The 25,736-nt window shown below is 43.9% G+C and overlaps 1 protein-coding gene across 5 annotated transcripts in view; it reads left to right on the top strand.

The window, feature by feature from the left end:
• Positions 1–25,736, top strand: part of GOLM1 (golgi membrane protein 1) — a 59,485-nt gene that overhangs the window by 18,689 nt on the left and 15,060 nt on the right. For all 5 annotated transcript variants that reach the window (XM_061426071.1, XM_061426075.1, XM_061426073.1 and 2 more), the window contains exons 4-5: positions 13,633–13,687; positions 16,949–17,051. In XM_061426071.1, coding sequence (XP_061282055.1) covers positions 13,633–13,687; positions 16,949–17,051 — 158 coding nt within the window. The remainder of the gene's footprint in view (positions 1–13,632; positions 13,688–16,948; positions 17,052–25,736) is intronic.

The raw sequence follows: 25,736 nt of genomic DNA, 5'->3' as shown, positions 1-25,736 counted from the left end.
CTTCCCCTCGGAAGGAAGGCAGGGGTGTACTTCCAGACAAGAGGATTCTTCATAAATATTTGCTGAAAGGGACCTTTGTAGAATGCCTTGACATCTGATTGGCATAAGGGACCATGTTTTGAAGATCTGTGTTTGAGTCAGATGAACAGGATTATACGTATATGTGTTGTCCTGTTTTTTATTGTTGGATAACAAATTGCCTTCAAACACAGTGGCTTAAAACCATGACAGACATTTATTTTGTTCACAACCTGCACTTTGGGAGGGCCTAGAGGGAACAGCTTGTTCTACTCCACACTCCACATCCTGGGTGCTTTGAAGGCTTGGGGTGGAGTCGCCTGAATGTTCCCTCGCTCATGTGTTGCGGTCAGGGAACTGAGACTTCAGAGGGGTCTTGTGAGGCCACGGCACCTACACGTGACTTTCCACGTGGCTGGGGGCTTCCCTGAAGCATGGAGGCTGGGCTCCCAGGGTGAGGATCCCAACAATGAAGGGGAGGAAGCTATAATCTTTTGCAGGAGTTTCCCAGAGCTGCCAAGATAAATACCAGGAACTGGATGCCTTAAAATGAAAATGTATTCCTTCATTGTTCTGGAGGCTCCAGGTCCAAAATCAGGGTGTCAGCAGGGCCATGGTCCCTCGAAGGCTCTGTGGAGCCTTGGTGCTTTGTAGCTTCTTGTTTGCTGGCAGGTTTTGGCATCTCTTGACCTGCAGACACACTACTCCAGTCTCTGCCTCCATCTTCCCTCTGTGTCTGTGTCTCTTCACCTCTTCAGTCATTCTGATTTGGGGCCCACACCCCCACCCTGCTCCCCCCACTCCCTCCGACATTATTACAACTAACTTACATCTGTTCAGACCCTGATTCTAAACGAGGTTGTTAACAGGTTCATTGCCATGCTCTGGGTGGACATAAATTCAGGGTTACACTAACCCCCTACACCTTTCAGTGGCCAGGCCTCAGAAGTGCGCAGGGTCGCTTCCTGTACATTTGTTAGGAGCAAGTCACTAAGGCGAGACCAGGTGGAAGGGGTAGAAGTTAGACTCCATTCTAGGGGGGTGATGTCAGGAACTTGAGGGGTTATTTTTGAACCACCACATTTGTCTGGGTACAGATAATCCTCACACAAGCACCCAGTGAAATACTGTCTTCTTTGTACAGATGTATGTATGTGTACATATAAAACAGATTTTTAAGGGGCCTCCCTGGAAACGGAGCCTCAGGTTATAGTTAGTTTTGGCAAAAGCTAACAGAGATTCTGTTGTAAAGATCTGTGTCGACTCCTTTGAGAATGGCACGGAGTGGCTCAGTTCATTCTTTTATTTTGTCAGAAAGCCAGTTAATGTTTGTGAGTCTGAAGACTTATCGAGAACTTGGGTGGTCTTCTGACTAGTTGTTGCCCCATAGCCACGTGGTGATCCTAAAGGCAGTTGAGGTACTAATTTCCTGATATCTGAGATGGTTGGAGGAAGAGTCTGGAAGGCCCTGAATTACCGAGTAGCACTTTGTTCAGGGAAGGTTGAGCTTCCTGCCACTGTGTCCATTTTCACTTGCCAAAAGTGAGAGTCAGGAGTGGTTTCCTTTTCTATAGTTTTGTCTGTGACATTCTTTCTAGGTTGGTTTCTTGCAGTCATGTATCTGCTATGACATGTTGAGATTTTTCACTAATTTGTTAAAATATGAAAACGGACACTGGACGATCCCCTGGAGAAGGGAATGACTACCCACTCCAGTTTTCTTGCCTGGAGAATTCTGTGGACAGAGGAGCCTGGCAGGCTACAGTCCAGAGAGTAGCAGAGTAGGACATGACTGAGCGACTGACACCACTATAGTGCAAAGAAAATTGTTTGAGTAATGTTTCTTTCCTTTGTGGTGGAAATATACTTCCTGTGTCATTCCTGACCTAACAAAGAAGTGAAGTGGAATTATGGGAGAGGGGACTTGGCAACATGTGAACTGTTCTGTGTCCAGGAAGAGAAAAGCTTCAATAGAAGAGGCAGTAGAAGGTGGAGGGAGGCGGGTCCTGTTCCACGTGCCTTGGCGCCCCATGTTGTCACTCACCTGTGTGATCTGTGTCCCTGTCGAGGTGGCCTCTGAGCTGCAGGTTTATCCTCTGTGACAGGGTGATGTGGGTCCTGAGGAGGCTCTGGAAAGCATTATTTGAGGCAGGTGGCATGAAAATATCCTGCATTCCTAGGACTTTCCTGTCGTGAGTGATGCATAGTAGAGGTTTTTGTTGGGTGGTGAGAGCCCCAGGCCGTGTGGCTCCTGTTCCTGTTTGGACCTGAGGTGAGGGCTGCTCCCTTCAATCATAGCAGTGGTGGTTTCTATGAGTTGCTTCCTGTGGAAGATTCTGTCTTTTGAAAAGGAGGCAACAAATGTCAAGCAGTCTAGCCATTTGTCCTGCTTTGAAAGAAAAAGTGAAAGTATTCATTGCTCAGTCTTGTCCAGCTCTTTGGACCCCTGTGGACTGTAGCCTGCCAGGCTCCTCTGTCCTTGAGATTTCCCAGGCAAGATACTAGAGTGGGTTGCCATGTACTTAATATAAGAACAACCATTTTAACGATTTTTCAGCGAGCAGTTCATTGGCATCAAGTACATTCACGTCATTATGCGACTGTCACCACCATCCCACTCCAGAGCTTTCTCATCTTCCCACCGGAAGTTCTGTCCGTGTGAAGCACTGCCTCTGTGTCCTCCCCCCCACCCCCCTCCCCGTGTGGCGTCTGTGGTCCTGCCTTCTGTGTCTGTGGACTCGACTGCTCACAACGCCCACTCAGCAGGATCTCACAGTGTTTGTGCCTTGGCGTCTGGCTTACTTCACTCAGCACACTCACGTTCTTATACCACTGCTCCCACACGCACACATGTACACTCACTAATCTCTTACTCATGTGCCCTTAAACCGTTTCTGGACCTTGAATAACCCAAGTTCTCATACTGTGTAGTGTCCTGGGTCTCTTAAACTCCCAAGAGTAGGTCTTGACTTCAACACTTGTGCCCATCTGTCTCTCAGCTCCTCCCTGTGGTCTGGACTCAGCCTCCTTCTGCTGCCCACCTGCCCCTGCACACCTCTCCCCGTCTCCCTCGTGTCTTTTTTGGGGGCCCTGCTTGGCCTTCTCCCCACTGATGGGGGAGCCGGGGCAGTGGTGTGCAGACCCCACATTGCACAGGCGGATCAGGTGTGCTGAGTCCTGGGGTCCTTCAGTGGCCCCTGGGCGGGAAGACAGCCTGCTTTTCAGTGGCCCTGCCTCCTCTGGATGTGCGTGAGCTGTGGGTGAGTATCCGTCTCCCTTAGTTAGTCAGCAGTTTCTCACAGCTTCTCCTCATGCCTCACTCAGAGGGAAGTGCCTCCTCCTGCTGGTGCTTGCTTCCTGTCCGCTGTCGTTTAGCCTCTCTGGGCTGTGGTTTTCGGCAGAGGCCTGTGGTGGAGAGGTGGGGTCCGGGTAGGCTGAGGCACTCCCTTTTCACATGGGCCAGGCTGTGGAGGATTTCTTCTGCTTCACTGGTGAACCCTCCGGCCTCTGCCCTGGGCCATTGGGAAATGTAGGGGGCAGGGCTCTTTTTGGTGGTGACGCACATTGCGGGGGTGAGGGTGCTGCTGGTTTGGGGAGGGGTGAGGGGAGCAGGGCTGCTGAACATGCTGCCATATGGAGAGCCTGTAAAGTAAAGAATGCCCCACCTTCATGTGTGCATGGTGTGCCCCCATTAAATGTCGCAGGTCCATCTGGTAGGTTCCAGTTGGAAGCTGGAGCCAGGAGAAGTTACGTGAGGTGGCCAAAGATAAAGCAGATTTGTAGCATACCTGAAACCAGAATCCACGGAACCTTCCATCTCCTTCCACGTCTTTTTATTTTCTTCAAAAAAATTACCACCCTCCCCCATCTTCTTTCTGTTGCTCTCAATCTCTCTACTTATTTCTTTCTTGTTCCTCTCTTTTATCCCTTTATGCGCCTCAGAAACCCTTATGATAGCTGATAAATTGTTGGAGCTATATATACTGTGATAAGACGACTCAGTTGGGGGAGTGGAATTTGAATTGTCCCTGGGTGTCCATGGGGGTTGGTTCCCACACGCTCTGTGGATGCCAACCTCTGCAGTGCTCAGGCTGTACGTGTCGAGTGGCTGCATGCAGCCAGCCCTCACGTCCTGGGTTCAACCAGTTGCGGGTGTGGCACCCTCGGATACAAGGGGCCACAGGTAAGAAGTAACAAACAGGAAGTATCTATACCTCTAAAAGGTCTTGAACCTCTCTAGATTCCACTCAGAAAATGAAAGTTCCAGGATTCTCTGATTGTCCAGTAGTTAGAACTAGTAACTTTCACTGTGATGGCCTGGGTTTGATCCCTGGTCAGAGAACTGAGATGCTGCAAGCTGTGAGGCGTGGCAAAAAAAAAAAAAAAGTTAATTTCATCTCATCATCATCTAACTCATCTTTCTTTTCCACTGAAACCAGCCTTGTACTTAAAAAGTTTGAAAAAGGATTTGTTCTTAACTTTGCTTTTCAGTTTTAGTTACTGGCAGTGCCACAAGAAGGGCTGATGCTGAAGCTGAAACTCCAATACTTTGGCCACCTGATGAGAAGAACAGACTCGCTGGAAAAGACCCTGATGCTAGGAAAGATTGCAGGCAGGAGAAGGGGGCGACAGAGGATGAGATGGTTAGATAGCATCACTGACTCAATGGACATGAGTTTGAGCAAATATGGGAAATAGTGAAGAACAGGGAAGCCTGACCTGCAGCAGTCCATGGGGTCCCAAAGAGCTGGACACGACTTAGTGACTAATCTTAGTGTGTACCATGTGTAGACTAATCATAGAAAGTTTAAACATGAAAAAGTAGAGAGAGTGATCTAATGGACCCTCAGTGTCCAGCATCAAAATTCAGTGACTATACCTCATGCGGTTTGAATCATTCTTGTTTCAATGTGTATCTCTAAAATGTGGGATCATCTTTTTCTCGTAACTACCCTAAGCAAAATTCCCAATAATTTCTTAGTATCAGATATCCAGCCGGTGTTCACATTTCTGCACGTGATACTTGAAATCACAACAATGACTTACGTCAGCTGTAGGGTTTTGGACTGGACACGTCACCTTACTCCTTGTGCCGTGGTTTCTCTGAGAACATGCATGTTCAGAGGACCAGCATTTGGCCCACAGGCACCATAATCTTGAAGCGTCTGGGCGACAGCTTGTCTGTTGTGGTGAGTGGTGCTGGTGTGAGTGTGTAATCCTATCAAGATGCCATAAATAAATAATCACTGACTGGCACTTAACTGATGCTGGTACACTCTCTTCTCCCCTGTTACTGCTCAGGGACTGTGCTATCTCCATGGACAGGTGGCTGCTGAGAACTGAGAAGTCCCAATTGAGATGCACTTTAAGCGTAAAAATGTGTTAGAGTGAAAGAAAAAAAGTGAAATATCTCATTAATACTGTTTTGTTGATTACATCTTGAAATGACATTTTGGCTATATTTAGATTAAATGTTAATATTTAATTTCATCTCTTTCTTTTAAATGGGATAGATTCACATAACATAAAGCACACACCTTTTAATCATTTTAAAGTGTATAGGTCAGTGGATTTTAGTATGCGCACAGTATTGTGCAAGCATACTAATGTTGTGCAAACTCTCTAATTGCAGAATGTTTTCATCGCCCCAAGAAGGAATGTGGGCCTGTGGACTGTTACTCCTCCCCACACCCCTCCTCCTTCCAGCCCCCCAGGAACCGCTCATCTACCTTCTTCCTCTGTGGGTGTGCCTCTTCTGGGCATATAGCCTTTTAGAGTGTGTCAGTACTTCTTTCTTTCTTTCTAAAAATATCTATCTGTTCATTTACTTGGCTGTGCCGGGTCTTAGTTGTGGCATGCAGGATCTTTACGTGTGGCACGTGGGGTCTAGTTCCCTGACTAGGGAGTGAACCCAGGCCCCCTGCATTGGGAGTGCAAGTCTTAGCCACGGGCCCACCAAGGAAGTTCCTTCGTTTCTTTTTATGAGTGAATAATATTCCACTATATGGATAGACTACGTTTATTTATTAATTCATCGCTTGGACATTTGGGTTGTTGCCACTTTTTTGGCTGTTACGAACAATTCTGCTGTGACCATCTGTGGACAATTTCTGTGTAGACATGTGTTTTCAGTTCTCTTGGGTATATACCTGGGCTTCCCTGGTAGCTCAGATGGTGGTAAAGAATCTGCCTGCAATGCAGGAGACCCAGGTTCGATCCCTGAGTCAGGAAGATCCCCTGGAAAAGGGAATGGCAACCCACTACAGTATTCTTGCCTGGAGAATTCTGTGGACAGTCTACCTAGGGTCATATACGTAGGAGTAGAATTTCTGGGTTGTATAATAAGTATTTAGCTTTTTTTCCCCTTAGTTTTATTTATTTATTTTTGTTTGTGCTGGGTCTTCACTGTTGTGCAGGCTTTTCTCTAGTTGCAGCTGTGTGCTGTGCTCAGTTGTGTATGACTCTTTGTGACCCCATCGACTGAAGCCCACCAGGCTCCTCTGTCCATGGGATTCTCCAGACAAGAATACTGGAGGGGGTAGCGACTCCCTTCTTCAGGGGATCTTCCCAACCCAGAGATCATACTCGCATCTCTTGCCAAGTCTGCTGCATTGCAGGTGGGTTCGTTTCCGCTGAGCCACCAGGGAAGCCCCTATTTACTTTGTGAGGAGCTGCCAAATTGTTTTCTGCAGCGACTTCACCGTTTTACATTCTCATCATCTGGCTGGGAGGTTTTCAGTTTCTCCACACCCTTGTCAATGCTTGTTATTTCCCTTTTGTTTGATTCTTTAAATTGGCACCATCCTGGTGTACGTGTTTCAGGTTTTCGGAACATGGTAAGCTGTTGCAGACTTATTGCTTTGAAAGTTTACTATGGAATGTTGAGGTTATTTTCCTAGGAATCTAATGGAGAAATAGGTTGATCAATTATACTTGCTTCTGAAATAGAATGGCTATGATACATTCATTTATGGGCGATTCATTCCAAGGCCTTCTGAGCTAGTGTCTAATTGAATTTTGGTGGCACTTACTGCTTCCTTGTCTGCTGCTGAGAATTCCCAGGAAACAGGTCACACAGACCAGGAAGTCCAGCTCCTGTAAAATCACTCTTTACCAAAATGCGAAAATCATCTGGGCTGTTTAGGGTGCAATATGTAATTAATTTAAACATAATTTTGTTTAATGCTGGTGATTTTTTTTCCTTTATTTTGAACCCCTCAAAAAACTAAAAGCATTTTCATAGTTTCCCTGAAAATGATTCAACAAGATTTTCAGTAAATATAAAACTGCATACATAAAGTTCTCAGTGGAGTTTTATGATCCTTTTCTCATTTACTTAAATGGAGACTGTTTTTCCATGCATCAGGAAGTAGGTTGGGGGAGATAACTAAAATATATTTTCTTTGGAAGAATAAAGTCACACAGGAGACAGAAATATCTTCAGATATATCAAGTTGCAGCAATTCCTAAACCCTCAGGCAGTTGCAAACTCTAGTAAGGACTTTTATTTTGGATGGAACTTCAGCAATACGTCAACCATGAACTTCCAGATGTTCAAGCTGGTTTTAGAAAAGGCAGAGGAACCAGAAATCAAATTGCAAACATCCGCTGGATCATTGAAAAAGCAAGAGAGTTCCAGAAAAACATCTATTTCTGCTTTATTGACTATGCTAAAGCCTTTGACTGTGTGGATCACAATAAACCGTGGAAAATTCTGAAAGAGATAGGCATATCAGACCACCTGACCTGCCTCTTGAGAAACCTATATTCAGGTCAGGAAGCAACAGTTAGAACTGGACATGGAACAACAGACTGGTTCCAAATAGGAAAAGGAGTACGTCAAGGCTATATATTGTCACCCTGCTTATTTAACTTACATGCAGAGTACATCATGAGAAACGCTGGGCTGGAAGAAGCACAAGCTGGAATCAAGATTGCCAGGAGAAATCTCAATAACCTCAGATATGCAGATGACACCACCCTTATGGCAGAAAGTGAAGAGGAACCAAAAAGCCTCTTGATGAAAGTGAAAGAGGAGATGAAAAAGTTGGCTTAAACCTCAACATTCAGAAAACGAAGATCATGGCATCTAGTCCCATCACTTCATGGGAAATAGATGGGGAAACAGTGGAAACAGTGTCAGACTTTATTTTGGGGGGCTCCAAAATCACTGCAGATGGTGATTGCAGCCATGAAATTAAAAGATGCTTACTCCTTGGAAGAAAAGTTATGACCAGCCTAGATAGCAAATTAAAAAGCAGAGACATTACTTTGCCAACAAATGTCCATCTGGTCAAGGCTATGGTTTTTCCAGTGGTCATGTATGGATGTGAGGGTTCGACTGTGAAGAAAGCTGAGAACCAAAGAATTGATGCTTTTGAACTGTGTGTTGGAGAAGACTTTTTGAGAGTCCCTTGGACTGCACGGAGATCCAACCAGTCCATCTTAAAAGGAGATCAGTCCTGGGTGTTCATTGGAAGCACTGATGCTAAAGCTGAAACTCCAGTACTTTGACCACCTTATGCCAAGACTTGACTCATTGGAAAAGAGTCTGATGCTGGGAGGGATTGGGGGCAGAAGGAGAAAGGGACGACAGAAGATGAGATGGCTAGATGGCATCATCGACTCGATGGACATGAATTTGGGTAAACTCCGGGAGTTGGTGATGGACAGGGAGGCCTCAGTGCAGTTCAGTTCAGTTCAGTCGCTCAGTCGTGTCTGACTCTTTGCGATTCCATGTATCGCAGCACGCCAGGCCTCCCTGTCCATCACCAACTCCCGGAGTTCACTCAGACTCACGTCCATCGAGTCAGTGATGCCATCCAGCCATCTCATCCTCTGTCGTCCCCTTCTCCTCCTGCCCCCAATCCCTCCCAGCATCAGAGTCTTTTCCAATGAGTCAACTATTCGCATGAGGTAGCCAAAGCACCGGAGTTTCAGCTTTAGCATCATTCCTTCCAAAGAAATCCCAGGGCTGATCTCCTTCAGAGTGGACTGGTTGGATCTCCTTGCAGTCCAAGGGACTCTCAAGAGTCTTCTCCAACAGTTCAAAAGCATCAATTCTTCAACACTCAGCCTTCTTCACAGTCCAACTCTCACATCCATACATGACCACAGGAAAAACCATAGCCTTGACTAGACAAACCTTTGTTGGCAAAGTAATGTCTCTGCTTTTGAATATGCTATCTAGGTTGGTCATAACTTTCCTTCCAAGGAGTAAGTGTCTTTTAATTTCATGGCTGCAGTCACCATCTGCAGTGATTTTGGAGCCCCCCCAAAAATAAAGTCTGGCACTGTTTCCACTGTTTCCCCATCTATTTCCCATGAAGTGATGGGACCGGATGCCATGATCTTCATTTTCTGAATGCTGAGCTTTAAGCCAACTTTTTCACTCTCCTCTTTCACTTTCATCTAGAGGCTTTTTGGTTCCTCTTCACTTTCTGCCATAAAGGTGGTGTCATCTGCATATCTGAGGTTATTGATATTTCTCCTGGCAATCTTGATTCCAGCTGTGTTTCTTCCAGTCCAGCGTTTCTCATGATGTACTCTGCATAGAAGTTAAATAAACAGGGTGACAATATACAGCCTTGATGTACTCCTTTTCCTATTTGGAACCAGTCTGTTGTTCCATGTCCAGTTCTAACTGTTGCTTCCTGACCTGCATACAGATTTCTCAAGAGGCAGATCAGGTGGTCTGGTATTCCCATCTCTTTCAGAAGTTTCCACAGTTTATTGTGATCCACACAGTCAAAGGCTTTGGCATAGTCAGTAAAGCAGAAATAGATGTTTTTCTGGAAGTCTCTTGCTTTTTCTATGATGCACCAGATGTTGGCAATTTGATCTCTGGTTCCTCTGCCTTTTCTAAAACCAGCTTGAACATCAGGAAGTTCAGAATTCACATATTGCTGAACCCTGGCGTGGAGAATTTTGAGCATTACTTTACTAGCGTGTGAGATGAGTGCAATTGTGTGGTAGTTTGAGCATTCTTTGGCATTGCCTTTCTTTGGGATTGGAATGAAAACTGACCTTTTCCAGTCCTGGTATGCTACAATTCATGGGGTCGCAAAGAGTCGGACTCGACTGAGCGACTGAACTGAACCGAAGGGTAATGAGCGGAGGAGGGACAAGTCAGATTGCCGTAATTGTTGTAGAAATGATTTGCCCAGGACATTGGCTTTCGGAATTATCAGCATATAATTATTGAAGTGCCCCTTTTCTTTTTGTGTCCTCTTTCATCACTGATATTCAGCGGGAAGGTGGTTTGTTAGCTATGCAGGGTAGAGATTTAAGGGTGCAGTTCAGCTGTGTTAAATATATTCACATTGTTGTGCAGGAAGTATCTGGAACTTTTTCACCTTGCAGCGCTGAGTCTATGCCCAGTAAACACTAGTCTGTCCAACCTACCCCACCCCTTGCCCTTGGCAGCCACCTTTCTGCTTTATGTTTTCATGATTTTGTCTGCTTTAGACACTGTGCATATAATAGAATCATATAGTGCTTGCCCTTTTTTGATTAGGTTAGCATGATGTCCTCAAGGTTCACCTACATTTTGACATGTAACATTCTTTTTAAAGGTTGTGTAGTATACTATTCCATTGTATGTATGTGCCACATTTTTGTTTTTTTCTTTAAATTTTTTTTAAATTTACGATATAGTGTTAGTTTTAGGTGTACAGTAATGTGAATCAGTTATACATACACATAGATCCCCTCTTTTTTTAAAGATTTTTTCCACATAAGCCATTACAGAGTATTGAGTGGAGTCCCTAGGCTGTAGAGCAGGTTCTTAATATCTGTTTTATATACAGTAGTGTGTATATGTCGCCCCAGTCTCCCAGTTTATCCCTCCCAATGCTTTTGGCCACCTGATGTGAAGAGCTGACTCACTGGAAAAGACCTTGATGCTGGGAAAGATTGAAGGCAATTGGAAAAGGGGTGGCAGAGAACAAAGTGGTTGGATAGCATCACTGATGCAATCCAGTGATTGCATCAGTGAATCTCAGCAAACTGGGCGGTAGTGAAGGACTGGGAGAAGGGGAACCTGGTGTGCTGCGGTCCGCTGGGTCACAGGAGTCAGATGTGACTCAGCAACTGAAAAATAGCACCTCTGTTTTTAGATTCTACATATAAGCCATATCATATAATATTTGTCGTTCTTTGTCTGATTTACTTCACTCAATATCAATCTCTAGGTCCATCCAGGTTGCTGCAAATGGCATTACTTTGTTCTCTTTTGTTGCTGAGTGATATTACATTGTGTGTATGTATCACATCTCTTTTATCCATTCCTCTGTTTATGGACAGTTAGGTTGCTTCCATGTCCTGGTAAGGTAAATAGTACTACAGTGTGTAATGGAGTGCGTATTTGAATTATAGTTTTCTCCAGATACATGCCCATGAATGGGATTGCTAGGTTGTATGGTATTTCTATTTCTAGTTTTTAAAGTAATTTCCATACTGTTTTCCATAGTGTCTGTACTTAGTCACGGGCTTAGCATGTCCTCAAAGGTTCGTGCATGTTGTAGCATGTGACATTCTTTCTTTTTAAAGGCTGTGTACTGTTCCATTGTTTGTATATGTTGCATTTCCTTTATCCATTCATCCATTGAGGGATCCTAGGTTGCTTCAGTTCGTGGTACAGCTGTGAACATGGATGCAGATATCTCTTCAAGATCCTGCTTTGTGTTCTTCTGAGTATATATCTCAAAGTGGGACTGCTGGGTCTTGGGGCCATCTTTTGCCATTTTAACAGAAGATGTGCAAGCCTTTTCTGAGAGTAGCAGGAGCTATGAGCTGTGTGAATATGACTCCCTGCTGGCCCACATGGAAGGTGATGGGCCACGGTTGTGATGTTCCCTCCCTGAGAGATTAATTGTACAGATGGTATCACTGTGACTTGTTTCCTGTTGTGCCTCCTGAAATAAACACCAGAATCGTTTGGCCAGATTTTGTTTCTAGGTGTGCATCCTTGTATTCATAAACACCTTCCTCTAGAAAGCCCAGTCCAGGACAAAGAAAGACTGAGGGCTGGACAGAGAGATCCATCAGGAAATGGAAGCACAGAAGGGCGCCGGGAGGGCGTCATTGTCCTCCTTTACCCAGGAATGGGGCAGAAGCCGGTCTTCAGGTAACAGCCAGCCGGTCGACAAACTTTGTTGATTATGACACAGTAAGAAACTTCATGTTGTGGCCTACTTAGCTCTGTGTACAAAAGATCACTTACCTGTGTGATGCAGACTGCTGTTTGATGTCACCTCTCCTTCAGGGTACAGCACCAGGTACAGTCACTAGATCACTGTCCTGCTGGGGTTTGGATCCCCATTTGTCACTGGGTTGCAGTCCTGCTGGGGTCAGATCCCCGTTTGGCAGGCGTGCAGTGAGGAGGAGCTTCATCTCTGGGGCAGGCCTGCCAGGCTCGGACTTGGGCTATGCCTGTTTGCTGTTGAGAAGGCCACGTGAAATCAAGTCTCTAAAGCCACCTGTGCCTCAGTTTCCTTTCCCCCACAGTGGGATTGTGTTTTGCCTCCTCACACAGCTGTGTGAGGGTCACAGGGCTGAGGTGTGGAGCGCCCTGGGGCCACCTGGCACCTGGTGGTGACTCTGTGCCTGTGTACAGGCTGCTGGTTACACTGAGCCCCGCGATCACATGCTTACTTTTTTGTGTTCTTCTTTGTTTTCCTGAGGCCTCCTTTGCTTTGTCCTCTGTTGTGGGCATTCCCAACATGTAGCTAGCTGGGGGTGACCCCCTCTATCCCCTGAGCTTGCAGTCTGGATGGAAGGAGGAATGTTGGAAGTTAGAAAGGATCAGGAGGCTTCACAGGTGGTGGCAGTGGTTCAGTTGCTCAGTCGTGTCCGATTCTTTGCAATCTCATGGACTGTAGCACGCCAGGCCTCCCTGTCCTTCACTATCTCCCGGAGTCGGCTCAATTCATGTCCATTGAGTTGGTGATGCTATCCGACTATCTCATCCTCTGCTGCCTTCTTCTCCTTTTGCCTTCAGTCTTTCCCAGCATCAGAGTCTTTTCCAGTGAGTCAGCTCTTCATATCAGGTGGCCAAAATATTGGAGCTTCAGGCATCAGTCCTTCTGATGAGTATTTCAGGGTTGATTTCCTTTAGGATTGACTGGTTTCATCTCCTTGCAGTCCAGGGACTGTCAAGAGTCTTCTCCAACACCACAGTTCAAAAGCATCAGTTCCTTGCCATTTAGCCTCCTTTATGGTACAACTCTCACATCCATACATGACTACTGGAAAAACCATAGCTTTGACTGTCAGGCAGGTGGAGCGGTTGCCGAACACCCACCCCTAGCCAGTTTTAACTTCTGGTTGAGACGGACTGTACCTGGGTTCCCCCAGAGAGAGACCGCAGTTACTGTGGGGTTGCTGTTTCTGCAGGCATGGAATGGAGACAGCCAGAGGAGCCGCCTGCCCTTGCCTGGGCTGCAGGCTGGTGGTGGGACACCGATACTACTCCTCCCCAGGCATCCAAGTTCATACCGGGGGGCTGGGGCAGGGGCTACTCCCCAGCCTTTCTCCCACAGTCACGTCCCGTCAGGGCTTTTCTAAGTTGTCGGGTTGTCAGTGTTTCATTTTACATGTTTATCTTCTTTGCAGGCCGTTTTAGTGAATAATATCACCACAGGCGAGAGGCTTATCAGAACCTTGCAAGGTAAGTTCCACTCCCCACTTTACACCAGATGTCAGGTTTGTTGGGAAAAACCCAACTTTGCTCCATCCTATTCTGGGGTCTCTTATCAAAATATGATGATGGGTAGAAAGTGAAAGTGTTAGTTGCTTAATCATGTGCAACTCTTCACAACGCCATGGACTGTAGCCCGCCAGGCTCCTGTGTCTGTGGGATTCTACAGGCAAGAATACTGGAATGGGTAGCCATTCCCTTCTCTAGGGGATTTTGCTGACCTAGGGATCGAACCCAGGTCTCCTCCATTGCAGGCACGTTCTTTACTGACTGAGCCACCAGGGAAGCCCTAATGATGGGTAGTGTTGGAGTAATTGAGTAATCTTTATTCTTTTTGCCAACTGTATGTCTTTATCTTTTTACAGTGTTATTGAATACATTGCAAGCTGTTATGAGGAGATTTCAGATTCTTATTTTGTGATACATTAAGAAATATATAAATGATACGTGTGTCGTCTGTTTTATATATATACATATTATGTATATATGATATACGTATGCTCTCGTTTCATTGGGTTTCCTGAATTCAGATTTTCTTCATGAAATTTATATAAAAGTGATTCAGCCCAATTTAATTGCGTATCTTTGCTGCTCTCACTCAGTTTGGCAGCCAGAGTTTGTTTTTCTTTGGGCCCTTCCGCAGCAGTGGAGACGGTGGAGATGGGGTGAGCCCCTCTGTGTGGTGTGACCAGAGGGGCCAGAGGGGCCACTGCAGCCTTACTACCTGGTGAAGGGAGCACTGGGTCCTGTGATCCTTGACCTGACCCTGGTCTCGCCTGTGCCCCTAGTTAGGAACTCAGCGCCTTCAGCCTCAGTTTCCACCTCTAAGATGGGAAGGTCAGTCTAGAACTGGGCTCCAGAATAGTAGCCCTGAGACCCACTATGTGGGACTCGTTTGGGCAGTAAACATTTGTGATGTGGCTCATGGGACAGAAGAACTGGAGTTTTAATTTTTGTTTACTTTTCTGCAATTTAAAATTAAAACTGATACTTGTCTCAGTTATTGGGAAGCTTAAGTATCTTTGGGACAACTCGCTTATACCAGTATTATTTTAATTGTATATATTATGAAATCTAAATTCAGATCAAGAAGTCCCAATTCCTCTTTAACATCTGAATTGAGATGTGCTACAACTGTAAAATACACACCAGGTTTCAAAGACTTAGTATTAAAAAAAAAGTATAAAATATCTCATTCTTTTTTTTTTTTTTACATTAATTCTGTGTTGCCATGATCATATTTTAGATCTGTTGGGTTAAATGAAATATATTATTAAAATTAATTTCACCTGGTTTTATTTACTTTTAAAAAATGTGGTTCTAGGGAATTTTAAATGATCTGTGTGGCTTATATTAATTATAGTCCTTTTCAGCAGTGCTGGTCTAGAACTCTAATTCCAAACCAGCTTCTAAGAATATTAATAGGGGAAACGCAGAGTTACACTAAGTTAAATGGGTCAGTTGACTGCCGGGGTTTCTCAGAGCTGATGACCTGCTGGTCTGTCCTCAGGGATGGCATACAGCCTGCAGCCTATCTTATACTTAGTATTTTAAACAGCCTTAATCAGGTGTGATTTACATGTAATAAACTACACATATTCAATTATTTTGGCTGCACTGGGTCTTTGTCACAGCATGCAGGCTTTCTCCAGTTGTGGCACATGGACTTGGTTGCCCCGTGGCACGTGGTATCTTAGCTCCTCAACTAGAGATCGAACCTGCGTCCCCTGCACTGGAAGGTGGATTCTTAACCCCTGGACCACCAGGGAAGGCCCCCGCACGTATTTAAAGTGCGGTCCCACTAGTTTTGACACGAGTGGCTCTTCAGGAAACCACCGCAGCATCAACACAGTGAACACGTCTATCACCCCAAGAAGCTTCTTTGTGCCCCTTGATAATCCTCCCCAGGCCCTGTCTGATCTGCTTTCTGTCCCTGTAGTCTGTAGTTTTCATGATTTTGTGTATATGGAATCAGATGGCATATACCCTTTTTTGTGAACCTTCTTTCACTCAGCATAATTATCTTGAAATTCATCCGTGCTACTGGGGCTGCAGTAAATAGTCTGTTCCTTTTTTTATTGCTGAGTAGTATTCCACCGTCCTGGGTTTGGTTTGTTACGAAATTTATGTTTTTTAGGTTAGGTTTATTGAAGTATAATTTATACACAATGAAGTTCTCCCTTTGTAGTGTACCTTTCAGTGTATTTTGACATAAAGTCAAGACATAGCTCATGTCCCACTCCAGGAATTCCTCCCCGCCGCCCTCACTTCAGCCTCAGGCACCCAGTGAAACAGTCTCTACTCCCGTAGTTTTGTCTTTGCAAGCATGTCATATAAATAAATGCTTTTGAGGTGGATCCATGTTGCAGTGTGTATCAGCAGTTCAGAGTGTCTTTCACTTTTTAAAAATTTTAAACCGCTCCCCCCAGCACACCCGTCTCCCCTCTCCCCACTGCCCCAAGAGCCTTGTGGGTCTAGAACTGTGATGACCGACCTTGGGGAAGCTCAGGTCTGTCCGGGGCTGTGTCCCAGGCCCTCGTCGCTGTCCTCAGCCCATTCCGGTGTCACCTTTGTGGCACTTCTTCCTTCTGCCGCAAACTTAGTTGTTGGTCAGTGAGCTGCTGCTTTTTTTTGCAGAGCTTTTACGAGCCAGGGCTGCAGCCATGGGGCAGATGGATTTCCTCAAAGAAAGCTGTTGTTTCCCAAACAGGAGGGTCGGTGACTGAGTGCACAGGAGGCCTCAGAGAATAATTGGGCTGTGAGCAAATAACAGGAGAAGGATACTGGCAGGTAGCCTGGGGGCTGAGGATGGGGTATGGAGGGATTACGTAGGCGAGGCTGCTTCTCTGACCAGGTGTTGAAATCGATTTTTCAGACTGAAGGATATGGAGCTGCTGAGAGCAGCATTGTGAGCAGTTCAGGGTGTGTGATGTCTAGGAGGGAAACAGGCGATAGGACCTCCTGATGCGTTGTAAGGGTTGGAGGTCAAAAGGACATTTAGGAGAAACATGTGGGAAGGAATCCGGGTGCTAGTTCCTATAGGATCACACACCTTCTGGGCTGCTTCCCGATCCGGGTGGGGAGGTTCCTGGGGTGGGGCCCTGGCCTCATCGCTTCCTCTTTCCCCTCCTTGTTCTCTTGGTGTCCCCATGGTGGGTGTTGGTGTGTCTTCTGTGCTCAGGATGGCCGTGCCGGCGACCCCAGTCATTTTGTGTCCTCCTCTTGGTTTAGACCAGTTAAAGGCCCTGCAGAAGAGTTATGGCAGGCTGCAACAGGATGTCCTCCAGTTTCAGAAGAACCAGACCAACCTGGAGAGGAAGTTCTCCTACGACCTGTAAGTTTGTCCGCATCACGTGTGCGCCGCTCAGGGGCTGTTAGCCATCATGCAAGAGGGCAATTCTTCTTAGCAGGAAATAACTAACTCCATCTACCAAAAAATACATAACTGAGAACTCTGTAAAGTGCAGGTGTACTAGTTAAATCGGTAATCAAAAGCCTTTAAAAATGTGTTCCAAAAGTGCTCAGATGTGACCTAAGTCAAAGTCGTAGACTTTAAGGAGTTTGGTATAATATTCATGTAATTTATCACTCGGCATTGGTACTGTGGACATTTTGTTTCCTTGAGGCTTTTAAGTGTCTTTCCAAATTTTTGCAGTGAGAATGGAGTTTTTTTTTAACTTTATAGAGTTAGGATTGACAAATAATCATTGTGTGTGTTTAAGACATAAAAGCATGATATTTTGATACACCTATACGTTGTGAAATGACGCCCATGTCCGTCCATAATCCCCTGTCTTTACCTTTATGTGTATGGTGAGAACACTTAAGATCTAGCAAATTGCAAGTATAAAATGCATTATTGTTAACTGTAGTCACCATGCCGTAGATTAGATCTCCAGCATGTAGTTAGGACAGTCTGTTTTAAGCTAATGACTTTAGTAGCGTACAAAAACTCTATACATATCAGAGTACTTTTGTGGTCAAAAGAATAAACATTTAAAAAGTTTGGCTAAACCCCTTAGTAAGATAGTAAAAACAATTTAGAGGGTAGAGAGTAAAGTTGTAGTCTGTTTATTTTTCTCTCCCTTTTCCTTCATAGAAAGAGTATACCCCAGACACAGGAAATTTGGTGTTCAGAGACAACCAGCTGCCCATGACCCCAGCCCTCTTTTTTCTTTGATGTATTGTTATTGTTCAGTTCGATAAGTTGTGTCTGATTCTTCGTGACCTCATAGACTGTAGCATTCTAGGCTCCTCTGTCCTCTGCTGTCTCCCAGAGTTTGCTCCAATTCATGTCCATTGAGTTAGTGATACTATCCAACCATCTCATCCTCTGCTGCTCTCTTCTCCTTTTGCCTTTAATCTTCCCAGCATCAGGGTCTTTTCTAATGAGTCAGCTCTTCGCATTAGGTGGCCAAAGTATTGGAGCTTCAGCTTCAGCAACAGAACTTCCAATGCATATTCAGGGTTGATTTCCTTTAGGATTGGCAGGTTTGCTCTCCTTGCAGTCCAGGGAGCTCTCAAGAGTCTTCTCCAGCACCACAGTTTGAAAGTGTCAGTTCTTCGGTGCTCAATGTTCTTCAGTGGTCTGACTCTTACATCCGTGCATGACCACTGGAAAAACCATAGCTTTGACTATACAGAACTTTGTCGGCAAAGTGATGTTTATCTTTTTAATACACTGTCTAGGTTTGCCGTAGCTTTCCTTCTGAGGAGCAAGCGTCTTTGTATTTCATGGCTACAGTCACCGTCCTCAGTGATTCTGGAAGCCCAGCACTGCTTCTGTGTTTTCCCCTTCTGTTTGCCATGAAGTCCTGGGACCGGATGCCATGGTCTCGTGCAAGGCTCTTTGTACTTGCTTTTGGAAGGGCTGAGAGCAAGTGAAAACGGTATTTCCCTTTCGTAGATTTACAAGTTTGGAAATGGCTGTGCACCTGCTCATTGCCAATCCTGAGCTTCTGGGAAGTTGTTTGATCACAGTGACTTGCACATATTTTGTTCTTTGCTGACACAGGCATCTTTTTGTTTGCTCCGTTTAGGCTACTGTGCACTGTCCACCTCCTATGGCTTGTATGTTCATGAGAATTTTATTTCCATGAATGTTTCACCAGGTCTTTCCTTGATCTCTATATTGCTGTCCAAGGTCAGATGCTCTGTCTTCCCTTTTTTTCTGCAGTTCTGATGCCCTTCTGTGTGTGGTACTCTGAGACCCAGCAAGTCCTTTGAACTAAAGGTTTGTTGCAAGAGTGAGAGGTTGAGTACAGTTACACTTGGCTCTGAAATACCTGCAGCTCCAAAGAGGCAGCCAGGGGATAGAGAGAGCCCTGCTCAGTCTGGTTTCTGGGTTCAGCCTTACCTCTTTGTGTCTCTGTGACCCTGTCAGTGTTGGTCTGATCACTCCTAACTTCCTTATTTGTATGTGTGTATGTGTATATGTATTTATTTAATTGCTATTTCTTTTTGGGGGAAATATTTATTTTTTCAAGTCTGTTGAGGTCTGTTGTTCTTTTTTATTAATTCTAAATAATTTCCAGCTGTTCTGTCTTACAGTGCTTTTTGACCCCTTTCTCCCTTGCTTCTCTGTCCGAAACTCCAAACAAATGTATAACAAAACTACTCCTGGAATCCTCACGTTCTTATCTTTCTCTTTGGTATTTTCTGTATTTTTATATTGGGAATAATTTTAAATTTTAAAAATTATACAATTTTTATAATTGTAGAACTGGATTATAACCCAGTACTGTTTCCATTTATAGTTATTACAAAATAATGGCAAGATTCCCTGTGTGGTACAGTATACACCTATCTATACCCAGTAGTCTGTACCTCTCTCTCCCCACTATATTTCTCCTATATTTCCCCTCTGTCTTTCCCTCTCCCCACTGGTAACTAGTTTATATCTTTGAGTCTTCTTTTTTATTTTATATTCAGTAGCCTGTTGTATTTTTTAAATTCAACATAGAAGTGGTATCATACAGTATTTGTCTTTCTCTGACTTATTTCAATTGGCATAATGCCCTCCAAGTCCATCCATATGCTGAAGATGATAAAATTTCATTTTTTTAATTACTGAGTAGTATTCCTATGTGTGTGCACACACACATACATGTATCACACTTTTGATCTATTCATCTATTTATGGACACTTAGGTTGCTTCCATCGGAGAAGGCAATGGCGCAACCCACTCCAGTTTGATCTCTGGTTCCTCTGCCTTTTTTAAAACCAGCTTGAACAACTGGAAGTTCACAGTTCACGTATTGCCTGCCTTTTGAGAATTTTGAGCATTACTAGCGTGTGAGATCAGAGAAGGCAATGGCACCCCACTCCAGTACTCTTGCCTGGAAAATCCCATGAATGGAGGAGCCTGGTGGGCTGCAGTCCATGGGGTCGCTAGGAGTCAGACACGACTGAGCGATTTCACTTTCAGTTTTCACTTTCATGCATTGGAGAAGGAAATGGCAACCCACTCCAGTGTTCTTGCCTGGAGAATCCCAGGGACAGGGGAGCCTGGTGGGCTGCCGTCTCTGGGGTCGCACAGAGTTGGACACGACTGAAGTGACTTAGCAGCGGCAGCATGGTGCTTCCATATCTTGGCAATTGTAAATAATGCTGCTGTGAGCATTGGGGTGCATGTGTCTTTTTGAATTAATGGTTTTGTTTTTTTCTGTAAAATTGGTCATATGGTAGTTCTCTTTTTAGTTTTTTGAGAAACCACAATACTATTTTCTGTAGTGGTTGTATCAATTTATATTCTCACCAATAGGGTACGAGTGTTAGTCACTCAGTCATATCTGACTCTTTGTGACCCCGTGGACTGTAGCCCACCAGGCTCTTTGACCATGGGATTCTCCAGGCAAGAATACTGGACTGGGTTGCCATTTCCTTCTCCAGTAGGGCACAAGGGTTCCCTTTCCTCCACACCCTCACCTACATTGGTTATTTCTGGCCTTCTTATTTGTACAAGTGGGTAATTCAATTACTTCATAGCTCTGACACTGGAAATATTCGTAAAATAAGTTCCAGGCAGGAAGCTGAAGCGATGTCTTGAAATATCTAATTGGGAGTTCAGGCTGAATTAGATTGTATGTCCCAATAATAACTTTCTGACACCAGTCAGATGTTCTCCAATTCAGTTTTTAATTTTAATTTTTTATTTTTTATTTTATTTTATTTTTTAGTTTTTAATTTTTAAAAATAATTTAAAATTTTTGAACAGCTTTAGATTTACAGTCTTATTGTCGAGACAGTACAGGAAGTTCCTGTACAACCCACACCAGATTCCTGTTGTTCACATTTTGCATTAGTATGAAGTATCAGCAAATTTGGAAAACTCGGCAGTGGCCACAGGACTGGAAAAGGTCAGTCTTCATTCCAATCCCAAAGAAAGGCAATGCCAAAGAATGCTCAAACTACAGCACAATTGCACTCATCTCACACGCTAGTGAAGTAATGCTCAAAATTCTCCAAGCCAGGCTTCAGCAATATGTGAACTGTGAACTTCCTGAGGTTCAAGCTGGTTTTAGAAAAGGCAGAGGAACCAGAGATCAAGTTGCCAACATCTGCTGGATCATCGAAAAAGCAAGAGACTTACAGAAAAACATCTATTTCTGCTTTACTGACTATGCCAAAGCCTTTGACTGTGTGGATTACAATAAACTGTGGAAACTTCTGAAAGAGATGGGAATACCAGACCACCTGATCTGCCTCTTGAGAAATTTGTATGCAGGTCAGGAAGCAACAGTTAGAACTGGACATGGAACAACAGACTGCTTCCAAATAGGAAAAGGAGTACATCAAGGCTGTATATTGTCACCCTGTTTATTTAACTTCTATGCAGAGTACATCATGAGAAACGCTGGGATGGAGGAAGCACAAGCTGGAATCAAGATTGTTCGGAGAAATCTCAATAACCTCAGATATGCAGATGACACCACCTTTATGGCAGAAAGTGAAGAGGAACTAAAAAGCCTCTTGATGAAAGTGAAAGAGGAGAATGAAACAGTTGGCTTAAAGCTCAGCATTCAGAAAACGAAGATCATGGCATCGGGTCCCATTACTTCATGGGAAATAGATGGGGAAACAGTGGAAACAGTGTCAGACTTTATTTTGGGGGCTCCAAAATCACTGCAGATGGTGACTGCAGCCATGAAATTAAAAGACGCTTGCTCCTTGGAAGGAAAGTTATGACCAACCTAGATAGCATATCAAAAGCAGAGACATTACTTTGCCAACAAAGGTCCGTCTAGTCAAGGCTATGGTTTTTCCAGTGGTCATGTATGGATGTGAGAGTTGGACTGTGAAGAAGGCTGAGCGCCAAAGAATTGATGCTTTTGAACTGTTGGAGAAGACTTGAGAATCCCTTGGACTGCAAGGAGGTGCAACCAGTCCATTCTGAAGGAGATCAGCCCTGGGATTTCTTTGGAAGGAATGATGCTAAAGCTGAAACTCCAGTACTTTGGCCACCTCATGCCAAGAGTTGACTCATTGGAAAAGACTCTGATGCTGGGAGGGACTGGGGGCAGGAGGAGAAGGGGACGACAGAGGATGAAATAGCTGGATGGCATCACTGACTCCATGGACGTGAGTCTGGGTGAACTCCGGGAGTTGATGACGGACAGGGAGGCCTGGCGTGCTGCAATTCATGGGGTCGCAAAGAGTCGGACATGACTGAGCGACTAATCTGATCTGATCTGACCTGTCACGATTGATTACCCAATATATATGCCTTATTTTTATCTTGAAGTTCATCTCTATTCAATGTTTCTTCAGTTTTTCCCTAGTTTTGTCCTTTTCCTGTTCCAGGTGTACATTACATTGATCTGTTATGTTTCCCTAGGCTTCTCTTGGCTGTGATAGTTTCTCAGGCTTTACTTTTTTTTAACTTTCAAGAATTTATTTGTTTAATTAGGTGTAACCTAACTGTACAAGTGGCATTATTAAATTAGCAAAGTCTACAAGTCTTATACAACTTAACAAGTTGCATAGTTGTTTTAATCCAAGCTTATATAATTCCTGGATTTACATAATACAAAAGGAGTCTAACATGTCAGCATGAAAACTGAGATTCACAAATAATAAAGCACACAGATCATGACATGGCTCATTTATAGGTTTTCTTCTTATATACCAGGCAGAGAGTGTGGTAATTATGCTGTATTTATCATGTTTTTTTTCAGGCTTTACTTTTTAATGATCTTGATAGTTTTGAGGAGTGCTGTCCAGGCATTTTGTAGAATGTCCTTCAATTGGGATGTATCTCATGTTTTTTCTCATGGTGAAACAAGGGCAACCCATTTTTGAGGGGAAGGCCACAGAGGTGAAATGCCATTCTCATGGCTTCACATCAAGGGTATATGCATCAGTATGACTTACCACTGTTGAGCATCTGATTGAGGTAATGTTTATCAGGTTTTTTTCATTGTAAACTTACTCTGTTTTTTCTCCTTTTATGCTGTAATCTTTAGAAGAAATTCACTATGCCTAAAGATTGGGAAATTATGCTCCACTTCCCTAAGGGTGGAGTGTCTGCATGAAGTTGTCTGGAATTTTCCTGCACAGGAGATGTGACTCTTCTTGTTTGTCTAATGATTGATATCAGTATGGATTAGTGGATGTTTATTTTATACTTTTAGGTTATAATCCAATACTAATTTATTTATTTTTCTTAAAATTTTCCAGCTTTGGCCACTGGCAACTTTTTCAGTTAGTTCCTTTATCCAGTTGACATACTTATGATATTGTGGGTTTGTCTTCCCACCCCACTTTTAAATTATTTTTTTATAATCTGGCACCAAAAGATGCTTCAGACTTATTTTCATATATTTCTTGGCCCAGTCCTGGAATCATCCAGTCAGCCATTTCTCCAAGGAGTCCTTGTTTTCTTTATTGGAGAAAGGTGTTTTAGAAACCAGGTCTGGGCACTACGTGTGCTTTTTGCTACTAGGATCTCATTGCTACTAGGTCCTCTCAGATGATGGAGCAAAGAGACATGTATGTGTGTATACTTTCTGTATGTGTCTATCTGTATTTAAATTAAACATAAATTTGTACTGCTGTCTTCAACTCTAATCCATGTAAATTAACATAATGGTATGTAATTGATTGTGTTCTTAACCTGGGACACTCTTCAATTATTTTATCAATGTTTTGTAACTCAAAACATTTTGAAGCTCTCAGTGGCAAAGACTGGTCAGTGCTTATCCACCCACTTATCTTTTTACCAGAAAAATACTACATTTCTGGTCCCTGCTTGCAGTTAGGTATGGCCAGGTGACTAAATTCTGGCCAGTGGGGAAAGGAAATTGCGGGGTGGGACTTACAGGAGAACTTCTGAATATGAGGATAGTTCAGTGCACATCCCTTTTCTTTGCCTTTTCTCCTCCTTGCTTCCTGTTGCCTGGGCTTCACACAAGATGGCTGGACTACTTGTAGCCATCCTGGGTCATGAGGTAATCATGGGGGGGTAGAAACCAATGCTAGGATTTTAAAACTGAAAGCGAAACCTGAATTTGTGATGACTCCAAGCTGCCATACCAACTCTGAACTACTTTTATGTGAGGAAAATATAAACTGCTATCTTTTGGCCTTTTTGTTTCACCTAGCCAAATCTGAAGCTAACTTACATACTTTTTGAAGGTGCCTGTCTCTTAAATATTATTTTTTAACCTAGATCATTTTCATCAATGCTTATCTGTTACCCCTCCAAAAAAGACTTCTTAGGAGAGGCTATTTATAATTGAGTCCTAGGAGCTGAGAAGGAAGATGAGATAATTTAGGAGAGAAAGAACCTGGCGAGCTCAGAGTGACCTGGGCAGGGCAGATAGTATCATATAGTCATGGAGGGTAGCAAGTTAAGAGTAGTGTCTTGAGGACCAGTGTGAAGGTGACTAGTTATGTGAACCTGCTGAGAAAACCTTTTACACAGGTTCTGATGATGTGAATGTTAGGTCCTTTGTAATTGTCATGTAGGTCCATGAAGCTTTGTCCTTTTTCTTCCCTAAGTCTGTTTCCTCTGTGTTTAGATTAGGTGATGTCTATTGTTGTATCTTCCAGTTCATTGGTTCTTTACCTACTCTGAGTTTTAAAATTTTAATTATTGCATTAAGTTTCCATTTGGTTCTTCTTTATATCTTCTCTTGTTTGCTGAAACTTTCTATTTCTTTGATGAAACTATTAAATTTTTCATTTGTTCCAAGCATGTTTTAATTACTCATTGAAACATATCTAATGAAGTGACTGCTTTAAAATCTTTGTCAGATCATTTCAACTTCTCTGTTATGTTGGTTTGATATCTGTTGGTTGTCTCTCTTCGTTCAATTTAAGATCTTCCTGGTTCTTGATACGATGAATGATCTTTGACACCTCTGAGCAGTTGGTGGTGAAAGCCTGGCTCTTCACTGACATGCCACCACTGCCTGGGGAGAGGGAGGGGAACCTTGTTAGTGTCAGAGTGGGGTGGAAATGCAGACTTGCCATGTACTCTCCAGGTACACCACTGTGTTGTTCTAGATCCTGAGGTCCCTAACCAGTCTGCCTTCATCACTCCATCTTTCAGAGTCTACTTCTGTTTGTTGAAAATATAATGTCCAGAGTTCTAGCTGTGCTTAGTGGAGGAATAGTGAAAAATACATCTATTCTGTCTTCCCCAAATCCAATTCAGTTTTGACACCACTAAGAGTTAGCACAAACCCCACGTTAGGGGGCTCAGTCCTGCAAGACTACCCCTCCTTTGGATGCTAGCCGTAAGTTCTTGGTGGCCCCAGGCCACATGTACTTTTTGCCTGGCTAACTGCAGATTCAGGGCTTCCCACAACCCCCTCAGGATCAATAATTCTCTAGAACTCAGGAAAGCTCTGTGTTTACAATTGCAGTTTTATTATAAAGGATACAACTTAGCAAGTGCTGATTGGTAGGGGCTCATGAGGCAAGGCCTAGGGTGGAAGCAGGGGTTAGGCAGGGGCTTCTGTTAGAGTTGGGTTGCCTCCTTACTGGTTCACAGAGATGTTCACCAAATGGGAA

The sequence above is a fragment of the Bos javanicus genome, chromosome 8, assembly GCF_032452875.1.
Source record: "Bos javanicus breed banteng chromosome 8, ARS-OSU_banteng_1.0, whole genome shotgun sequence".
NCBI lineage: Eukaryota > Metazoa > Chordata > Mammalia > Artiodactyla > Bovidae > Bos > Bos javanicus.
This window is presented reverse-complemented; position numbering and strand designations above follow the sequence as displayed.